Source organism: Camelus dromedarius, chromosome 7, assembly GCF_036321535.1.
Source record: "Camelus dromedarius isolate mCamDro1 chromosome 7, mCamDro1.pat, whole genome shotgun sequence".
NCBI lineage: Eukaryota > Metazoa > Chordata > Mammalia > Artiodactyla > Camelidae > Camelus > Camelus dromedarius.
Genome location: NC_087442.1, coordinates 34,877,131 through 34,894,749, shown reverse-complemented (window position 1 = coordinate 34,894,749; position 17,619 = coordinate 34,877,131). Strand labels below are relative to the sequence as shown.

The window sequence follows — 17,619 nt, the reverse complement described above, 5'->3', positions numbered from 1 at the left end:
GAACTTGAAGACTGAGTTGAATTTATCATAAATTGTATTCCACATTCAGTTGGCCTCAGGCAAACTAGGTGATTTCAATTTCTGTTTTATTCCTCTCTTATACTAATGTGAGGATAATGGTACTTCATATGGATGTTGTGAGGTTTAGTTAAAATTTATGTAGAGTTTTCTATCCAGGGCTATAAAGTCATGCATGGGAGTCTTGTTTGTTTATGTTGCTGATATGTTGTCCAAGTAGTTAAAGAAGATTAGGACATTATATTTCACACAGGACACTGTGGTTTTAGGGAAAATATTTTTGAACCTGAAGTTGGAAGTCTTGGAATTGAATCCTCATGATTTTATGAGTTAAGCCATGGAAACTACTTGAGCAAGTTTTGAAACCTACTTGGAACCTTGATTTTTCTTTCGTAAAGTTGATAAATTTTAACATTAACTTCACATGGTTTCTGTAAATCACAAACACGGCAGCATTTATAAAAAAGAAAAATTACTTTGAGTGGCTATTACGATGTTAAAACACCTAAGGGCTCTCAGAGGTGAGGAATATGAAAGTCCAACCCAAGAGAGAATGAAGAGATGAGTCATCAGGGATGCATCTATATACTCTCAGAGGAATTCAATCTATGGTCTATAAAAATTAATGAACAGAAGCCTTTATTAAATAAAGTCAGGAGACCAGAATGGGGAGCTCTCGTGCCCTGCAATGACATCAGAACCCACCTGGAAGAAGAAAGAGTCCTTTTGTTCCCTACGAAAAGTCATGGACTCTGTTTACTACAGCCCCTCCATAAAAGCACTTTCCTTGTTTTACTGTGCAAGGACTTTCGAGTGGCTCACCATGGTAGCCAACCTCCTCAGTGCAATTCTCTAATGATCTAGAATAAACCCATCTTTGCTGGAGAAATAACTGGCAGTCTGTCTGTTTTAGATCAGATCAATAATCTGATTAATCAGAAAATGAGAAGGGTTAAGAATGTAGGCTAGTGTCAGAACCACAGAAATTGCCTAGATCCTTGCAACTCAAAGAACAATCCATGAATCAGTAGCATCAGCAATAATTGGGAGCTTGTCAGAAATGCAGACTCTTGGGCCCCATCCCAGATATAAGGAATCAGAATCTGCAAGTTAACAAGATGCCTGCTGAAATGAATAGGAACCAAATACCTGTAGGAGTACTGGTCCAATTAGGCTTGGTACTGTTTTAGTATTTTATTCTCCCTTCTCCTATCCTTAGAACTTCCTATTCATAAATTTCCCCAAGCACAGACCCATTTATGAACCCCTGTAACTAGTGACCAGTATATCGAGATAAGTAAGTCAGTTTAAGGATTTAGGTCTTTATGAAAACAAGGATCTCAAATAAGACTTACACCTGGTCCTATTGCCTGTTGGGTTTTTTGTTTGGTTTTGTTTTATATTCTTATACAGGAAGACCAGCCACCTTGGTTGCTTCCTTACAACTACTCAAAAAAATATTTAAGAGTCTCAGGAAGCACTAGAGATTCCTGCAAGATCAGAGCATATTTTCAGGACATAAGAAACATAAAATGCAGATTCCAAGGCTCCAAACCCTCAAAGGTTGATTTTTCCAGAAATCTGCATTTTTAACAATGGACTGCTCTTTGTTCATTTACAGATAAGTTCACTGCATCTGGTATTATTCAACTCTGTAATGATGCCTATCTAGGAATTAGCTGAATAGACTAACCAATGAACACCATCTTTTATTCTCTTACTAGAAATTCACCTCACAGTGTGTATGCATTAGAGACTAATGTTCAGGGAAATGTTGTCCATTGAGGTCCATGAACCACCTGCATTAGAAATACCTGGTATACGTGTCAAAATTTCAGATTACTTGGCCATATCCAACACGCCAGGATCACTGGATGGATTTGGCATTGCTTCTGTTTTCCCAGGAATGTCTAAGGCACAACCATGTCTGGAAGCCACCTTTCTAGGTCATTCATTCTTAACCCTACTTGCATATTAGAATCACTTGAGGACATCTTCAAACATATTTCTACTGTGCTTGAAGCCCAGTGCTCCTGATTTATTTGGTCTGGAGAGTGGAGATTGGCAGCCATCAGTATTAAATGTCCTACAGCGATTCTAACCAGTTTTGTGGCTAATATAGCTTGCAAGTGGTGATCACAAAGTGAGTCTCCCTACATGAAAATATTCAGGTCAACATTGGTGCTCTGCCATTCTGAGTAACAGCACTTTCTACTCCTTAAACCTTTTTCTGATGTTCACCTAATACTTCCCTCTCTGCTCACTGAAAGCTAAATAGATTCTATCGTTGTAATTGCAGACCAGTGAAGAAATGTCCATCTTCAACATCAAAGGAGAACTATTCCCAGATACATTCTCACATGTCTTGCTTTTGGCTTCATTATCTTTAGCCACTGTTCCTTGCCTTCACAGGATTGTTACTGTATATCATTTTGGAGAAATGGAGCATATTCCAAGTGGAGGAAATGGTGCAGGAAGTGTAGTCTTCAGCAAAATGTCATAAGTGACTTCTTTTAATGCATGAAGCAGGTCATGAATAATAGTAAGAAGACATGAGATTCTTATTCTATTTCCTTCCAAGCTGTGTTAGCAATCATATCATGTAGCTTCTTTATCAAAAGAAAACAGGCAGAATTATCATTGTAATTACAACAAATGCATTTTGATGGATAGCTATCATATTAAAGAAGTTGGGTCTAAATCACAAAGATTATAAGTAAGACCCCTACTAGAGCTACACATAAGAAGGAACGCTGTAGTTTATCCCTTTGTAAAGTGAAAAAGGAAATTGGCTTCTATTTTTTAAAATACATTAAAAAATTTTAGTGTAGTGTGCTGGTTTATGAAAAAAAAAAAGATATGCTTTACTTATCCACAATAATTTTACATTATGTATTAGCAAAAAAAGATCTTAGAAATACTCTAGCACTCATTTACTTGTTTACATGTGAGAATAAGAAGAATACCATTAGAGATTCTATGACCTTTTTCACACTGGAGTTAGAGGCAGATTCAAAACAAAAAGTCAAGTGTCCTGACTTCTAGCCAGTGTTCTTTCCTCCCCAGCACCTCACATTGTCTTTGAAAGGATAAATGGAATTAAGTATAGGAATTTGAACATTTAGATTCATGCCATGAAATCAGGTTTTTTAAAGGTGTGATTGATATTTAAGGTTCAAAAGATCACTAATGCATGAGCATTTAAATATCTAAATTGAATGTAATAATACATTTTACTGAAGATTTTAAATAGCTTGGGCTTTTAATGTTAATAGTTTTCAAACATCTCCTAATAGGTAGGGCAATTAATGCAGAATGAATACTTAGCACCGTCATTTAAATAACATGAAAGTTAAATGTGCTTCTTATTTTTTTTTCTTTTCCTTTATTCTGAGACATTGTCTAAGTGGCAGTTTGCATCTGATAATTTTCCCTATTCACTTGTTGCTTTTGTAGTGCAGTTTGTAAATAAAGCAGAATTTGAAACAAAATTTAACTTTAAAAATTAAAAATCTATGGTCAACAGTCTCCTGCAAGGCTGACTGGAAGGCAAGGGAATAGATACAGGCTTGGCAAATTATCTATGCTTTCCTCTCCTCATTCCCTAATTTGTAAAATGGGACTTACAACTAATCCTTTTTTAAGAGATAATTTGGTTGAAGTTTCAATATTTACATTTTAAAGACCCCAAGCAAATTGTCAAGGGCAACATTTGTAGTTAATTGCTTTTCAGATGTTTTTTGAAGAACGAAAAAGAAAGGCAGCATCTTGACTAGTCTGGGTAGAGTCGGATTAAAATGTTATTAATGCAAAATAATTATATTGGAGTAAGCTTTTTGGATTCCATATGAAATTTTATCAACAATAATCGTTTAAATAAGTAAGACCTTGTTCAAAATAAAGATAACCCGTTTAAGGAAAGGTAAACTGCTTTCTCAAGAAAGTTAGACGTGTACGATAAGAATAAGAGAACTGACGGTCTGATTCAGAATATTTACTAGATGCAAAAGGTTGGGAAATACGGATGTACATGGACCAGATGTCATAAAAGTAGGCCAGGACTCAAAAAGAAGGCAGTGTACTTAGAAATATAATAGTCCAGAGCCAATTCATGATCCAGTGAAAAGAAATAAAAACAATTACCTCACTGATCTTAGTACTAATTGTTCTGCCTTTGCACATTTGTAGATTTAACATTTTTCCCCATAATTTGTGAGAGGCACATTTAGCTAGTGAGTAAATCTAGCTAGCTGCCTGCCTGGCAACCAAAATGTCACATGTCTTTTTTGTTCCATATGCATTATTTCATGAGCTACAATGCTTAGATAGTGATTTCAAAACAAAACAAATTTTAAAATACTTTATTTTTTGAAAAGCACACTAATAAATAATACAACTGACATTGATGCTGAGAGTAAATAAAAACCAAGAGTTTGAAGAAACTCTTAGAGAGTGGGTAAATCAAGGGATGGAGAGCTTCACGGGGGAGGCAGTGCTTAGGGCACGGCAGCAGAGGTGCACCACGTGCCAGTGGACACTGCCTGGTGTGTCGCCTGCATGGTCACAGTGTGGCACAAGTGGATGGCAAGCTGGTGGATGTAGAGGAAGTCATGCTGTGCCCAGGGCGAGCAGCTTGGTCAGGGTCTTCTGCATGAAGCTGAGGAGGAGCAGGGCGCTGGGAGAGGTGAACTTACAGTTCCTCGTGTACGTGATGTATGTTGGCTAGAGGACCAGGCATCCTTCTGGTGCCACAGACTCTTATGAGGACCCGGAGGGCCAGCACTCGCAGTCTCCCTTCACCCCTGCTCTGCAGGACAACTGTCCCCTTGGGCAGCATGCAGCACTGTGGCCACCGACTGAATGACTGAGCTCAGGTAAGCCTGGAGGTCCAGAGGGAGCTACCTAGCCCCCAACACTGACTGCTGGATGGACAGCTGCAGCACCTGGCTGCTGTCCTTGGAGGCTTCTCCAAACGGCACCTTCTGGGGGCAGCTGAAGAGGTCTCTGATGCAATAGGTGACTGGAGCAATGAACACAACACTGCCCGTGACCTGGAATTTGCTGGCCTCAGCACCCTCCTGGTCTCCCTGGGTGGTGGCACGGATGGCTTGGAACACCTGCACAAACCTGTGGCACAACTCTGGAGTAAGGTGCTGCTTTGACTGCTGCCTCCTTCCATCTCTTGACCACAGTGAGGGTCACAGAGGCAGCACCCCTCTTCTTCACTCTGGGGACCTTGTCCTCGTCCTCCTCATCTTCCTCTTCCTCACTTGCCTCTTCCCACATGTTTGGCAAGGAGTGGCACTGATCCTCTTCACCCTCAGAGCTGTCCGAGTGGCTAAAGTTCAGGAGGCTTTGGTGGTTCTCCTGCAGGACCTTGTAGAACTTAAGTTCTTTGTCCTTCAGCCGGGAGAGCTGGTCCTTGTGCTCAGAGGCATGGCCTTGACGCCAGCTGCCTGGGGGCTCCCGTCTGGCTAACACGCTTCCCTGCAGCTCTGTGCTTTTTCTGTCTCTAGTTTCATTATCAATTTGTTTGTTCTTTTGTTGTTGTTTACTTATCTATTGCTTACTTATTTATTAGTGATTAAACAATGAAGGCTTTTGGCCCATTTGTGTTTTTCTGTTGGCAGTAGTTGGTGTAAGGAGATGTAAAAAAATCAGAATTACAGACTTCAGCTTTACCTCAATTCCCAGCAGTTTTCATAGTAAATGGAACATGATTGCATATTTAAAAAAAAATAGTTTTCATAGTGAACAGTATATGATCAGGTATATGTTTAATTAATGCTTAATACATAAATACTATGTGGATTTTAAAATGCTGTACCTACTCACAGTTATTTTATAATATTTTATTATTTCAGCAAAGCAACATACTGCAGTTCCACAGAGCAGTATTCCAGCTTTCTTCACTGAAGAGTTTTCTGGCAGTTAAGGTAGAGTGACTTTTTTTTTCCTACTACGTCATATCCCATTTCTAATAAATCAACTTCCCAAATTATCAAACGTAGGAATTATGGACACTGTTTCTAGTCAGGTGACACAAAAATTGAGAAAATATAGAAAAATTAAAAGGAATGAAAGACACAGAAGAGTCATAAGCAACTTTTTTGATATCCTGATGTAATTCTTTTCACTCCTTTTTAGAAAAATGATGTAATTAGCCGTCCTCTTTTTTGGACATGATTGTTTTCAGTTTCTAGAGGCTTACTTTCTGAGCAGCAAATTCTCTTTTAATTTTTAAAAAATGTTTGAAGGAGATCCTTCTAAATATACCATAAACCCCTTTATCTTCTTGAACAGAAAATAGAAATTGTTGTTTTACCTTTTGTTGCGAAGTCTGTATCATCGCCACGAATGAATTACTACCCTGCAGCAATGCCCTCAGTAGTTATTGAGATGTGTAGACTTGCTCACCTTTTGCACAAGGGGGCAATCTGTTTCCAAGGATGTTTATGTGGATGTGTTTGAGTTTTAACACTGAAATATCTATATCTTCCCATCGATTTCTTCTGAAATATATCATTTTGTTCACTCCAACATACATTAAAATAGTACTCATTTCTGGTGCTCTGGCTAGTAGGGCTCTGGGATCATTATCCATAAACTGATATTCCCAATCTCTAAAATCTTTTTATATACAGGAAAAATAGAGCTTCTTACCTAGTACTGCCTGGCTTAATAAGTACATAATGGGTGAGTGGTTTCTGTCTATGCACAAATGCATCACTTACATCTTCAGATTATGCAGGTCATTATTCTTCTTGGTGCCAAACTTAATCAGATAACCTGAGCTTTGCTTTTTAGAGATGAAATATTACATTAGCTATAGGACATTAACAAGAAAAACAATGCAACTGTAGACTGAAATGCCTCTGATAACTTGATTTTCAAATGTATTGTGCTAATACTGCCAAGCAGATGTTACAGCTCTGTGGCTGTTCTATATGAGCTGCTGGAGGAAAGACTGAGGATTCTTTTTAAATCAACAAAACATATGACAGTTATGATAAGGAGAGAATATCGATTCCAGTAACTTTTAAATGATGCTTCCTTTGGCAATGGCTGTTTTGGAGTATCTCTTAGGGAGATTTTCTTTCTTCTAAGTTAAAACCAAAGATGATTCTTTCTCATCCAACAATGAGCTGGGTATGATTTTTATTCTTTGAAAAACTCCAGGGGCAGGGATATGAAGGTTTGAGCATTTCACAAATAATCACACATATTTGGTAAAATCCATTCTCACTTAGTTTAGTGTTAAGAGGGAAAGTATTGTTCTGGGTACATCTAATGACCTTCCCACTGTAGACAAGGGTGACTACTCTATGTGCAAAATATAATTGGATCAAAGGATTCAGACTCTTGAACTCCCTGATTATGACCTGTTTCACAGATCCTAAGTCTCTAGCTGTTTCTTCAAGAAAGTGTCAGCTTTTCTCAGTTAGGTGGCTGATGGTGTGAAATCACTCCATGCATATCTTGTTTTTTTTTTTAGTTTGTTTACTTTTTCTTATTGTTGTTCTTTTTAAATACTTTCGCCCTGCGACTTCACAAAAGACATTTAAAATTTTCTATGACACTGATTTCATAGTAATGGTAGTAACTGACCTTCTTTATATGTTATTTATTTTTCAAGTACTTACTAATGATTAGCTGTATGATAACTGATCAGAGATAGTAAAGAATTCAAGACAATTTCAAACATCTTGCACTGTCATCTTGAAATGCTATTAACAGTAAAATACCAACCTAGGCAGAAGGAAACATGAAATTAGAAAATAACCATTTCGCAACCACCACAGTACCAATTGTTTAGACAAGAGTCATCAACAGTTACTAAATTGGGAGGATTATAAGAAACAGGATTATCCTCAACAGCTCCCCTTTAGATACTTATTAATTACAAGTGCAAAAACAGCATCTCTGCAGTATAGAAACCTGACATATACTACCATAATCAGATGATCACAAGTAACTTTACCAGTAATGGAATAAATACATATCATGTGCCTCCTGATGAATGATTAACCAAAAGTACAACATCTCTTTTCTGGTGTTTCTGCCAAAAACATATAACTTGAATTATGAGGATAAATCAGACAAACTTAAATTTATTCTATAAATAAAGAGCCTGCCTGCACTCTTCAAAAATGTCAAGGACATGATAGAAAAAGAAAGACTAAAGAACTGTTCCAAATTAAAAAAGACTAATGAGGAATGACAACCAAATGCAATGTGTGATCCTGGCTTGGACCCTGGACCAGAAATTTGTTTCTTTTGCTCTAAAGAATATTTGTGGGACTACTGGAATTTGAAAAAACAGAATGTAACTTAGATAATAGTGCTGTTTTAATGTCAATTTCCTGAATTTGATTATAGTATTATGGTTACGTGTGATAATTTTGTGACTCTTAGGAACTATACACTGACGTGTTCAGGGGTAAAAGGGCAACATGTCTGTGACTTACTGTCAAATGATTCAGATACTATAATGGATGTGTGGACAGAGAAGGAAGGAGAATGAAAATATAAATGTCTACGTATCAGAAACAAATGGTTCGGGACAAAGCTACTCAGCACTAGGGCACTGAGGAGGCACAAACATGGGGACATACACAGTCTGGGGACATTTCTATGCCTATCCTCCCTGACCTTGCTGCTCAAAGTATGCTCCATGAGCAAGCAATACTGACACTAGCTGGACAACTGTTTGGCATGCAGAACTTCTGGCCCTACCCAAGACCTACTGTTTGAAAATCTGCATTTTAATAAGACCATCGGGTGATTGGTATATTGTGAACTTCTGAGAACCACTGCTCTGTGTCACACTCATGATAGGTATGGTTTGGCTGGAGTCATAGAAGTAAGGTAGCAAAAGCTGGAGTCTTGCTATGCTTAGACATGTCATGCTTGGAATATGTTTGGAATGCCAGGTTTTATTATTATTGTTATCCAAGTGTATAATATATTAAAAATCAAAAGACCTAAAAATCATTTACAGTCAGAATTTGTATGCTTTCCTTACCTTGAACTAGAATTTTCAACTGAAATCTACAAGTAATAGCTTCTAAAATCAGTGTAGAAGGCTATGATCAGTATTATTTTAAGTGAAATAGTATGGAAGGGAAAAGGAGATATGAAAATTCACTACACGTAGTGAGGTAAGTGCTGTGGTCACTCTGAAGTGGTGAAATGGCCCCCAAGTTTGGTTCAAATGTGGTGATTGATGATGCCACACATGCGACAGGAAAGTATGAAAAAATTTATTACCCACATAATAGGCTTTCTGGGGAGAGCAGAGCAGCTCCCAAGCAGGTTGAAAAATGAGAAAGTCACAAAAGGAGAGCGGCTTGGGGTTTTCATGATTGTTAAGGAGTGGAGATGTGGTAAAAATTCCCATGAGCAGACTGGGCCTTGAGCAGTTTGAAATCCCACAATTCTCTTGGCTCAAAAGCAAGGAATTTTCCTGTTAGTTGGCCCAGATGTGGGCTAAGAGATAAAAGGAGAATGATGGGGCATGAATGTTGTCAGCAGATAAATGCCAAACGCTGAGTCTTTATCACAATAGCATCACATCATGTGCGCATGCAGACGGACCAGATTCTGAAAAACATATTATTTTGGTTTGTGGTCCAAAAGTTTGAAAGTTTGAAAGCCAGAAACCTCAGAGTTATTGAACAGGTTACATTAAATTATAGCTCAACTTAAAGAACCTAGATTCATAGATTTTTTCCCCCCGAGCTCATCACCAGATTAAGTGCAGAAATGAATTTGAATGGTCTCACTCAAGCTCTTACTGTCTCCCTTTTCTTTTATTCCAGGGAGTTTAAGGACTGGGAAATTTAAAGTCCATTTATTAACACTCTCCCTGCTTTCCAAGCCATTTGGTTCATCTGGACTGTATTACTAAAGTTATTTTATTTAGTTTAACCTTGACAGTTAGACCCTGTGCTCCACTCCCAACATAGATTTTGACTGCAGAACAAACTGATGGTATAAATACTTGACTCTCTCAGTCATTATATTAATCTTTCTCATAGCATCTTACCTGATACTTCATTCTCATCCATTGTTTTGAACACTTTGGGATAGATTTTTGGAACTTTCAGAAACGACAAAAACAGAAATTCAAAATAACCTCCTTTGTCTATCCAGCAGAGGTTCTTACTATTATTCAGTTTACTGAGATAGTGGTAAAATTTATGTAATACACTTTATTATCAAGCAGAATGCAATCAATACAAAACTATTTTATTTTGATCAGCCTAGAAATATATGCAGAACTTGTTTTACTTCATGACTCTTCCTGCTGACTCCTCCTCCCAACGCTGACCCTGATTATAGCATCACATGTTGTTCCTACGCATTAGAGTGTACTGGCTTTTATCTAATTATCTAATTCTTTCCTTATCCCCATAGTTACTTATGAATTATGGTAACATGACTAGGATTTCTAAGAGATATCCCAACTTTCTGACATAATAAGAAGTACTTAAATTAATTACTTTTTGTTCTTGAGCTAAGGGTACTTTTGAAATGTATATGACTTAGCCTTTGTTTACTATTTTATCAGTGCAATGAGTTGATGCCAACCACACAAATGTATACACATACACACACACACACACACACAGAGCCAGTCTCTTTGACAGACAGATGGAAAATGTTGATTAAAATGATGTCACTTTTCAATGTTAGTTAGACTGTGATCTCACTGTATAATAAGCTTCCATTTTCAAAAAGTCTGCAATGTAAGGTGTTTTTGGACACTGCATTTTGGATTAGAATATAAATGAATATACAGTCCACTGCCTTAAAAAGCACAACTGCACAATTACCACTCTTGAAGAGAACCGCATCAATCACCGGGAAATCTGACACGTGAGTGCCTCGTGATACTGTTCATCCAGAAGCAGTGTCTCAGGCCTGGGAGTTGGGAGCAGTGTGAATAGAGAGGGAGAGCAAAGACACACTTCTGTTTTGCTTGTTTCCCCCTGGTACTTCTAAAGATTTGTATTAACAAATTGAGTATTTTTCTTTCCCTGTTTTTCTTTCTAAGCTTGTTTCTCCTTCGTGCTGCCACTTCTGCTTTTTAAAATTATTTTTCTATTACTTTTGTCTTCTTGCTTCTTTTTTTCTATTTTTACCTATTTTCTTAAATGCTATAAAATTAAAAGATATAGATGGGCTTGTGGAACAATACTGATTATATAAGAGGAAACAAGGGTGGGCCTTTTTTGTCAACCTAAAAATCTGCTCAGTGTAGAGTTCTGTTACCTTGGTTTTTAAAAACGCCTAAGGTTTGTCTGAACATCTGTTTGGAAAAGAGTCAGAGGAAGTGCTTAGTCTGGCTCACAGAAGAGCAATAGAGATGCATTAACTAGCTTTCGTGGTCTAAATGCCATATGGTCCTCAACTTACTAGAGTACAATCACCTTTGAAAAACCTCCTTACTGACAAAAAGGAAGGGGTGTTATCTATTACTGTTGCATTATCCTAGATAGAACCTCTATCACATGGCATTCAAGTGTACCACATGCCCCAAATTCCAGAAGAAACACGTTTCATTAGAAAACTTGGCTCATTTTCAAAGTCCTCATTTTTATTAACCTTGACTGCAATCTCACCACACATTTGGATTTGTTTTTGTATAACTGAGCTAAAACTTTGATTTCCAGAATGTTTGAGAAATACAAGCTGTCTATGGATAGTATAGACTAATTAAACAATAATGTGTGAAACTAATTAGTTTAATTAGTCAACAGTTGCCATTTAAGGTAATTTGCTATTTAAAATTGTAAGTTTCAAAGGTTGAGGACAAAACAATAAATGAAAAATTATATTTAACTGGTAATTTAGTCAGAAAGCAAGTTAGACACTACAAAAAAGTAAAAATATATTAATGTATTATCTGCACATTAGACATACTTTTTCTTAAATCATCAATTAAAATGTTGAGTAAGAGTGAGTAATAAGTATTCCATGGGTGACTTCCTTCTATACTGACACAATTATGATTGATATCTTTTATAACAATAGTCAACAAAATATGTCATACCACTGTCTTTCAGCACATATTAAGCCTAATCTGAAAATTGAGGGTACCAAAGAAACTGCTAAATGCCTTACTAATCTCACGATTAACATAATTGCTTTTATTGACAGTGATCTCTATTTAGATCCATATGTGCTGACACATCTGTTTTTATTAATAATAGCCCACTTTGGATCCTCATTCTCATCATATTATTACTGAAATATTAGTCAAAATATGCTTGCTAATTCATTCTAGCAATTCCAAAAAAAAAAAAAAAAAAACCTTTTACCATTTAGCTCTGGTTTCAGAAGGCTCACTTTAAAAAAAATCATGGTATTTACTAACGTTAATTCTTTTGACTATATTTCCATTCACTGTCATCTTTCAGGGATCATCCAACTCAGCACCGAGATTGCTTCAGCATGTCTCTTTATTATAGAAGAGTAAATTGAAAGAGATCAGATATCAGCGTGGGGTCTCCCCAAGATGGAAATTTTCAAAATAAAGAATCAAAACTGGGTTTTGCAAACCAAAGGTCTTCATTCATATTATTGAGATGAAGAAGGGTGGATTTACAAAGAGGATTTCTTTGGAGACAGCCATTGAAACTTGTACAGTAAGGGTAGAAATTGTTCAAGCCTGGTGAGGAGACTTTTCAAGAAAACTGCTGAGAAAGTTTAATAATGTGACCTACAGTACTGAATGGTGGGTTGCTGTCCGGCTTTTCACCTGAAAAATACAAGAGTTATAGATGATCTAGCCAGCAGCTGACAGATGAGTTGAACAAGAGGTGTCCGCACTTCCAGAGTTCATTGGAGCAAAAAATAGGTGAATGGTTCCCAGAATGGATGGTGGGCTACAAGAGGGTGAGGGCTGGCCTGGTAATATTTTATTCTGAAGGGTCTCTTTAGAGTAGAGTGGATCAGCAAAAAAACAAGATGAGAAGAGTGAAAGTGAGAGGAAAATGCTTCACGGGCAGCGCAGTAGATATTCCCAGTGGGACCTCTGAAAAATCCCTAAAAAAGGAGCCCTGTAAGAATAGGCTTTCAACACCAGCAATGCCCGGAGCCTGCAAAGCCATCTAGCTACGGCACTAGTCATGTAAGAATTCTCCTGTTCCCCCTTACTCTCCTCTCTAAACGCAAACCTGAGAGAGATCAGAATCCTCTTTTTGCAAAAGGACAAGTGAATAAGAAAAGAAAAATGAACCACAGTGCCACCCTACCCTATCTGCTGGCCTCTTCCCCACAGAATGTCATAACTAGGGAGGGAAAGATTTAATTTTATAATATAAGAGGTTTATCATTATACAGGGTCTTGCAATTATAATTTCTGAATTGAGACATAATTTCCTGACTTAAAGCAACACTATGATTTTTATTGCCTATGAGTAGCCAGAAAAGTTAGGGGACTGACAGTTTTCATGCACACGCAAGGAAAAATTTGGGCCACTGGATTCAGTTTTTAAACTGTTCATTACAGAAAATTTCAAATATATAGAAGCATAGAGTTCATCGTAAAATGAGTTTGCATGCATCTGTCACCAAGGAGAACAGTCATCAGTTCATGCCCAGCTTGTTCCTTCTACACTGCCACATTTGGATTTATTGAAGCAAATCTCAATCAACTGAATTAATTTTAAAGAGACAAAGGGGGTCAAAGTTACTTGAAGATTATACTTCAACAGTCTTATAAGTCTAACAGTTGTGGAGCAAAAGATATATGAGTGTTTCTGTGCCATGTCAGGGACAGAGCTGCCTGGATTTTAAATCATGCTTAAAGACAGCTGGATTTATCAGATCCAAGAAAGTGGAATTGATTTAAAGTGACCTGAGACTATTGTCTCCTAACCTATTTGGGGCTTCTGGGCAGCAATTCATTCTCTCTCTTAGAATTTATTGTGAAACATTTCATAATACATGGGAATGTTTTAATAACTTTGTAAGACACAGATAATAAAATAATTCACATAATTAAATTAGCAATGGTAGAGAAACACTCTGTGTACTTCTCTCTCACCCTGGTCCATTTCTCCTCCTCTCTGTGATGATCATGATCCCCACTTTTGTATGCATCACACAATTGCTTTTTTTACAAAATCTTGGCTGTTATTTATTTATGGGTAGCCTTTGGGTTATTGACAATTTTCTATCTCTTGAGGTGGATAAAACAAATAGGTGTTAGTTTTATAAATATTATTTTGCACCATACCTACATATTCATTTTTATGTAAGCATGTTATCTAATGTTTTAAATATAAAAAAAGAAAAATACTGGGGGAAATATATACATACATATGTCTATGTACACACACACACACACACACACACACACACACACACACATATATATTTCTCCACAGAAGCCTATCGATGTACTGCACTAATAATCCATTAGTTAAATGGAGAAAATCACATGTTCCTATCAATAAATTCAGAAAAATCTATTGATAATATTCAATCTTCTTTCATGATAAATGTTTTAAAATATTTTAATGTATTTTTTAAAAGTACGTTGTTGACCTGGTACCCTGTCATCTCCTAATTTCTTTATGTACTTTCTACTAACAAGAGTGTTCTTCCACATAAGTGCAATGTAAACCATCCCTCTTTCTTTCTCTCCTCCATACACACACACACACACAATTATTTCTACATTTATCTGTATCTACATATTGAAAATCACAAGTTCATATCAATACCACATCGTTTATTCCGCTTTTCTCCCTTTCCAAATGTGGTAATCCCTTCTCCTTCAGTGAGAAACCAGCTTTCACTATTTCTCACAGCTACACATTCTGTTGTGCCCCATCTACATTCCCTACATGGATGCCTTGCTCACCCTGCTTCAGGCTCCAGCGCACTGTGCTGGGTTCCCTTTTCATGCCACTTTGACTCTGACACTTGACACACGGCCACCCTGACCCGATGCACGGATGCTCTCCTCACCCTGCTCCAGCTCTATACCCTACTATCCTCTGTAGGGGACACTCTCCTTACCCTGCCCAGGCTCTGACATCCAACGCAGATGCCCTCCCTACCCTACTTAGTCACCATTATCCCACTCAGAGCATCTGCAATTCTGCCCCAGAGGACATGTTTTAAATACAGAAAGTAGATTTGTGAAGGGTAGTGAAAATTGGCTTTTCAATGAAGAAAAAGGGATTAAAAAATTTGGAAAGGGAGAGAAGTAAAATAAACTATGTGGTATTGGATTAGAATTGAATGTATTGGAATAAATTGTGGTTTTCAATATATAGATATTAAAAATATCTAACTTTCTCTGTCCTATCTAATGATTTTGAGTCCAAATTGTCCAGGAATGGAAAAGAAGAGGAAGAAGAATCAAAATTTTATATATATATATAATTGAAGTATAGTCAGTTTACAATGTTGTGTTAATTTCTGGTGTGCAGCATAGAAATCCAGTTATATCCGGAGGAAACTCTAATTCACACTTATAATTTTTAATGACTGCATTCTTTTTTGTGTTTGTGCCATGATTTTTAAAGTCATTCTTCTGGCCTTGGATGTCTGAAGAGTCTTGAATTTTTCTCTGTTGTACTGTAATATGTTTTGGATCCTAAGCTTATTAAAGAAGATTGCTAAAAGTGAAATTACTAGATGGTAACATGTAAAATTCTTAAACCTTTATAATATGACAAGAAAAAAGCCCTCTCTCATTGTTATAATCTCTGTTTCCTTAATTACCAATACAATTGCACATTTTTTTCTTGTTTAGCTCCCATTTTTTTCTGTGAATTGTTTTTCCATGTTAACTGACACTATTTCTTATAGTGCTTTCCTGATGATTTTTAAAAAGCTGTTTAAACTTGTCATACTTATTGCAAATATGATTACCACTTTTCCTTTTAGCTTTTATAATATATTTTTAATGTACCATAATTTAATACAGTTTTAATATTATTGAATAATTTTTGTCATATTTAGAAAATTCTATCTCAATGGTAATTTAACTGTTTATCTAAAACTTTCTTCTAGGGCTTTTATGGTTTCATCTTTCATATTTAGCTCTTTAATACATCCATCAAAGATTTATTTATTTTGTGGTTTCTGGTGAAGATTTTAATAATTTCTTTTCTAAATAGAGCTCAATTTCCCCAATATTATTAGTTGAACTTATTTGCTTTATTTAAATATTAAGTAATTATATATATTAATATTCATTTGGAGGCAGTTTCTTTCATTCTGTTCACTTCTCAGGTCTACACCAGTACCACAGTGTTTTAATTATTGTATGTTTAAATAGCCAATAGACCAAGTAAATTCCTTTTATGCCTCACTTTAAAGGGTTCTGGACCAAATTCTGATGTGGTGGATGGGCGGCAGGGACAGCACCAACAGGGTGCCCAAGAATTTAGCTCAGTTCAACTCAGTTCTGACACTATCTACCTGAAGATAGCATCAGATTCCACAGGTTAAGGATTCAGTCCTACAGGACTTTCCTTCACCCCTCCCTTCAGATACCAGTCATAGGCTCAGGTTGTTACCTGTGCTGCTGACTCTCTGCTATAAGTCAGAGGTTCCCAAGACTCTCCTTTCTTGGGTTCAATTAATTTGCTAGAATGGCTCCCAGAACTCAAGAGAAACATTTCACTTACTATATACCAGTTTATTATAAAAGTATGTAACTCAGGAACAGCCAGATTGAAGAGATGCACAGGACAAACTGTGAGGAAAGAGTGAGGAGCTTCCATGCCCTCTCCAGGAGCACCACTCTCCCCAAACTCTATGCACTTACAGAGGTTCTCCAAATCCCATCCTTTTGGGTTTTTATGTAGGCTTCATTACATAGTCATGATTGATTAATCATTGGCCACTGGCAGTTGATTTAACCTTCAGCCCCTTTTCCTCACTGGAGATCAAGGGGTAGAACTGAAAGTTCCAACCCACTAATCACATGGTTGGTTCTCCTGGCAACAACCCCCACCCTTTGGTGGGTCTAAAAGTCACTTAATTAACATAACAAGAGATATTTGTCACTCTCATCACTTAGAAAATTGCGAAGGTTTTAGGAGCTGTGAGCTGGGAACTCTGGATGAAGATGAAATATATATTTTGGCCACTTGAATGTATATATTTCTTATAACTCACAGTACTGTACTTATTGTATTCAATAAGCCTGAACTATGATATTCTGAGTGTTCTTCCAAATGGTTTTAGAATCATCTTTCTTGTTTTTCCCAAAGAGGCTTTAAAACATGCTTAACCTATTATATGTTATCATTCATTCAAGCCTATGATGTGTCTTGCCTTTTATTCAGTCTTTTTGTTTCTTGGTAAAGTTTTCATCTTTTCCTGTCACTCCTATTCCTAGTTATTATATATACTTTGTTGTCATTTTGAATAGATTCACATTTTTCTTATAATTTCTGCTGTCTGTTATATAGGGAAGTCATTGATTTTTGTGCATTTATCTCATGCCAAGCTATTTTACTGTAGCCTTTTGTGCTACAAATATTATATAATAGTTTTCTTGATATTTTAGGAACAAAATGATATTGTCTGAAAATCCCCCATGTGTCTTTTCCCAAATAAACTACT

The 17,619-nt window shown here is 36.8% G+C and overlaps 1 protein-coding gene and 1 long non-coding RNA gene across 2 annotated transcripts in view; one reads left to right on the top strand and one right to left on the bottom strand.

Moving 5' to 3' along the window:
• Positions 1–4,369: 4,369 nt before the first annotated feature.
• Positions 4,370–5,492, bottom strand: NOC2L (NOC2 like nucleolar associated transcriptional repressor; the record flags this gene model as incomplete). Its single annotated transcript, XM_064487384.1, is given in 8 exon segments — positions 4,370–4,509; positions 4,512–4,553; positions 4,556–4,635; positions 4,637–4,756; positions 4,758–4,865; positions 4,867–5,180; positions 5,182–5,468; positions 5,471–5,492. Coding segments are annotated over 8 exon segments (1,113 nt in total), but the record flags the coding sequence as incomplete, so codon positions are not given.
• A 226-nt stretch (positions 5,493–5,718) lies between these two features.
• LOC135321743 (uncharacterized) overlaps positions 5,719–17,619 on the top strand; it is a 41,130-nt gene continuing 29,229 nt past the window's right edge. The window contains exon 1 of the long non-coding RNA XR_010381779.1: positions 5,719–5,954. This is a non-coding gene — a long non-coding RNA (uncharacterized LOC135321743). The remainder of the gene's footprint in view (positions 5,955–17,619) is intronic.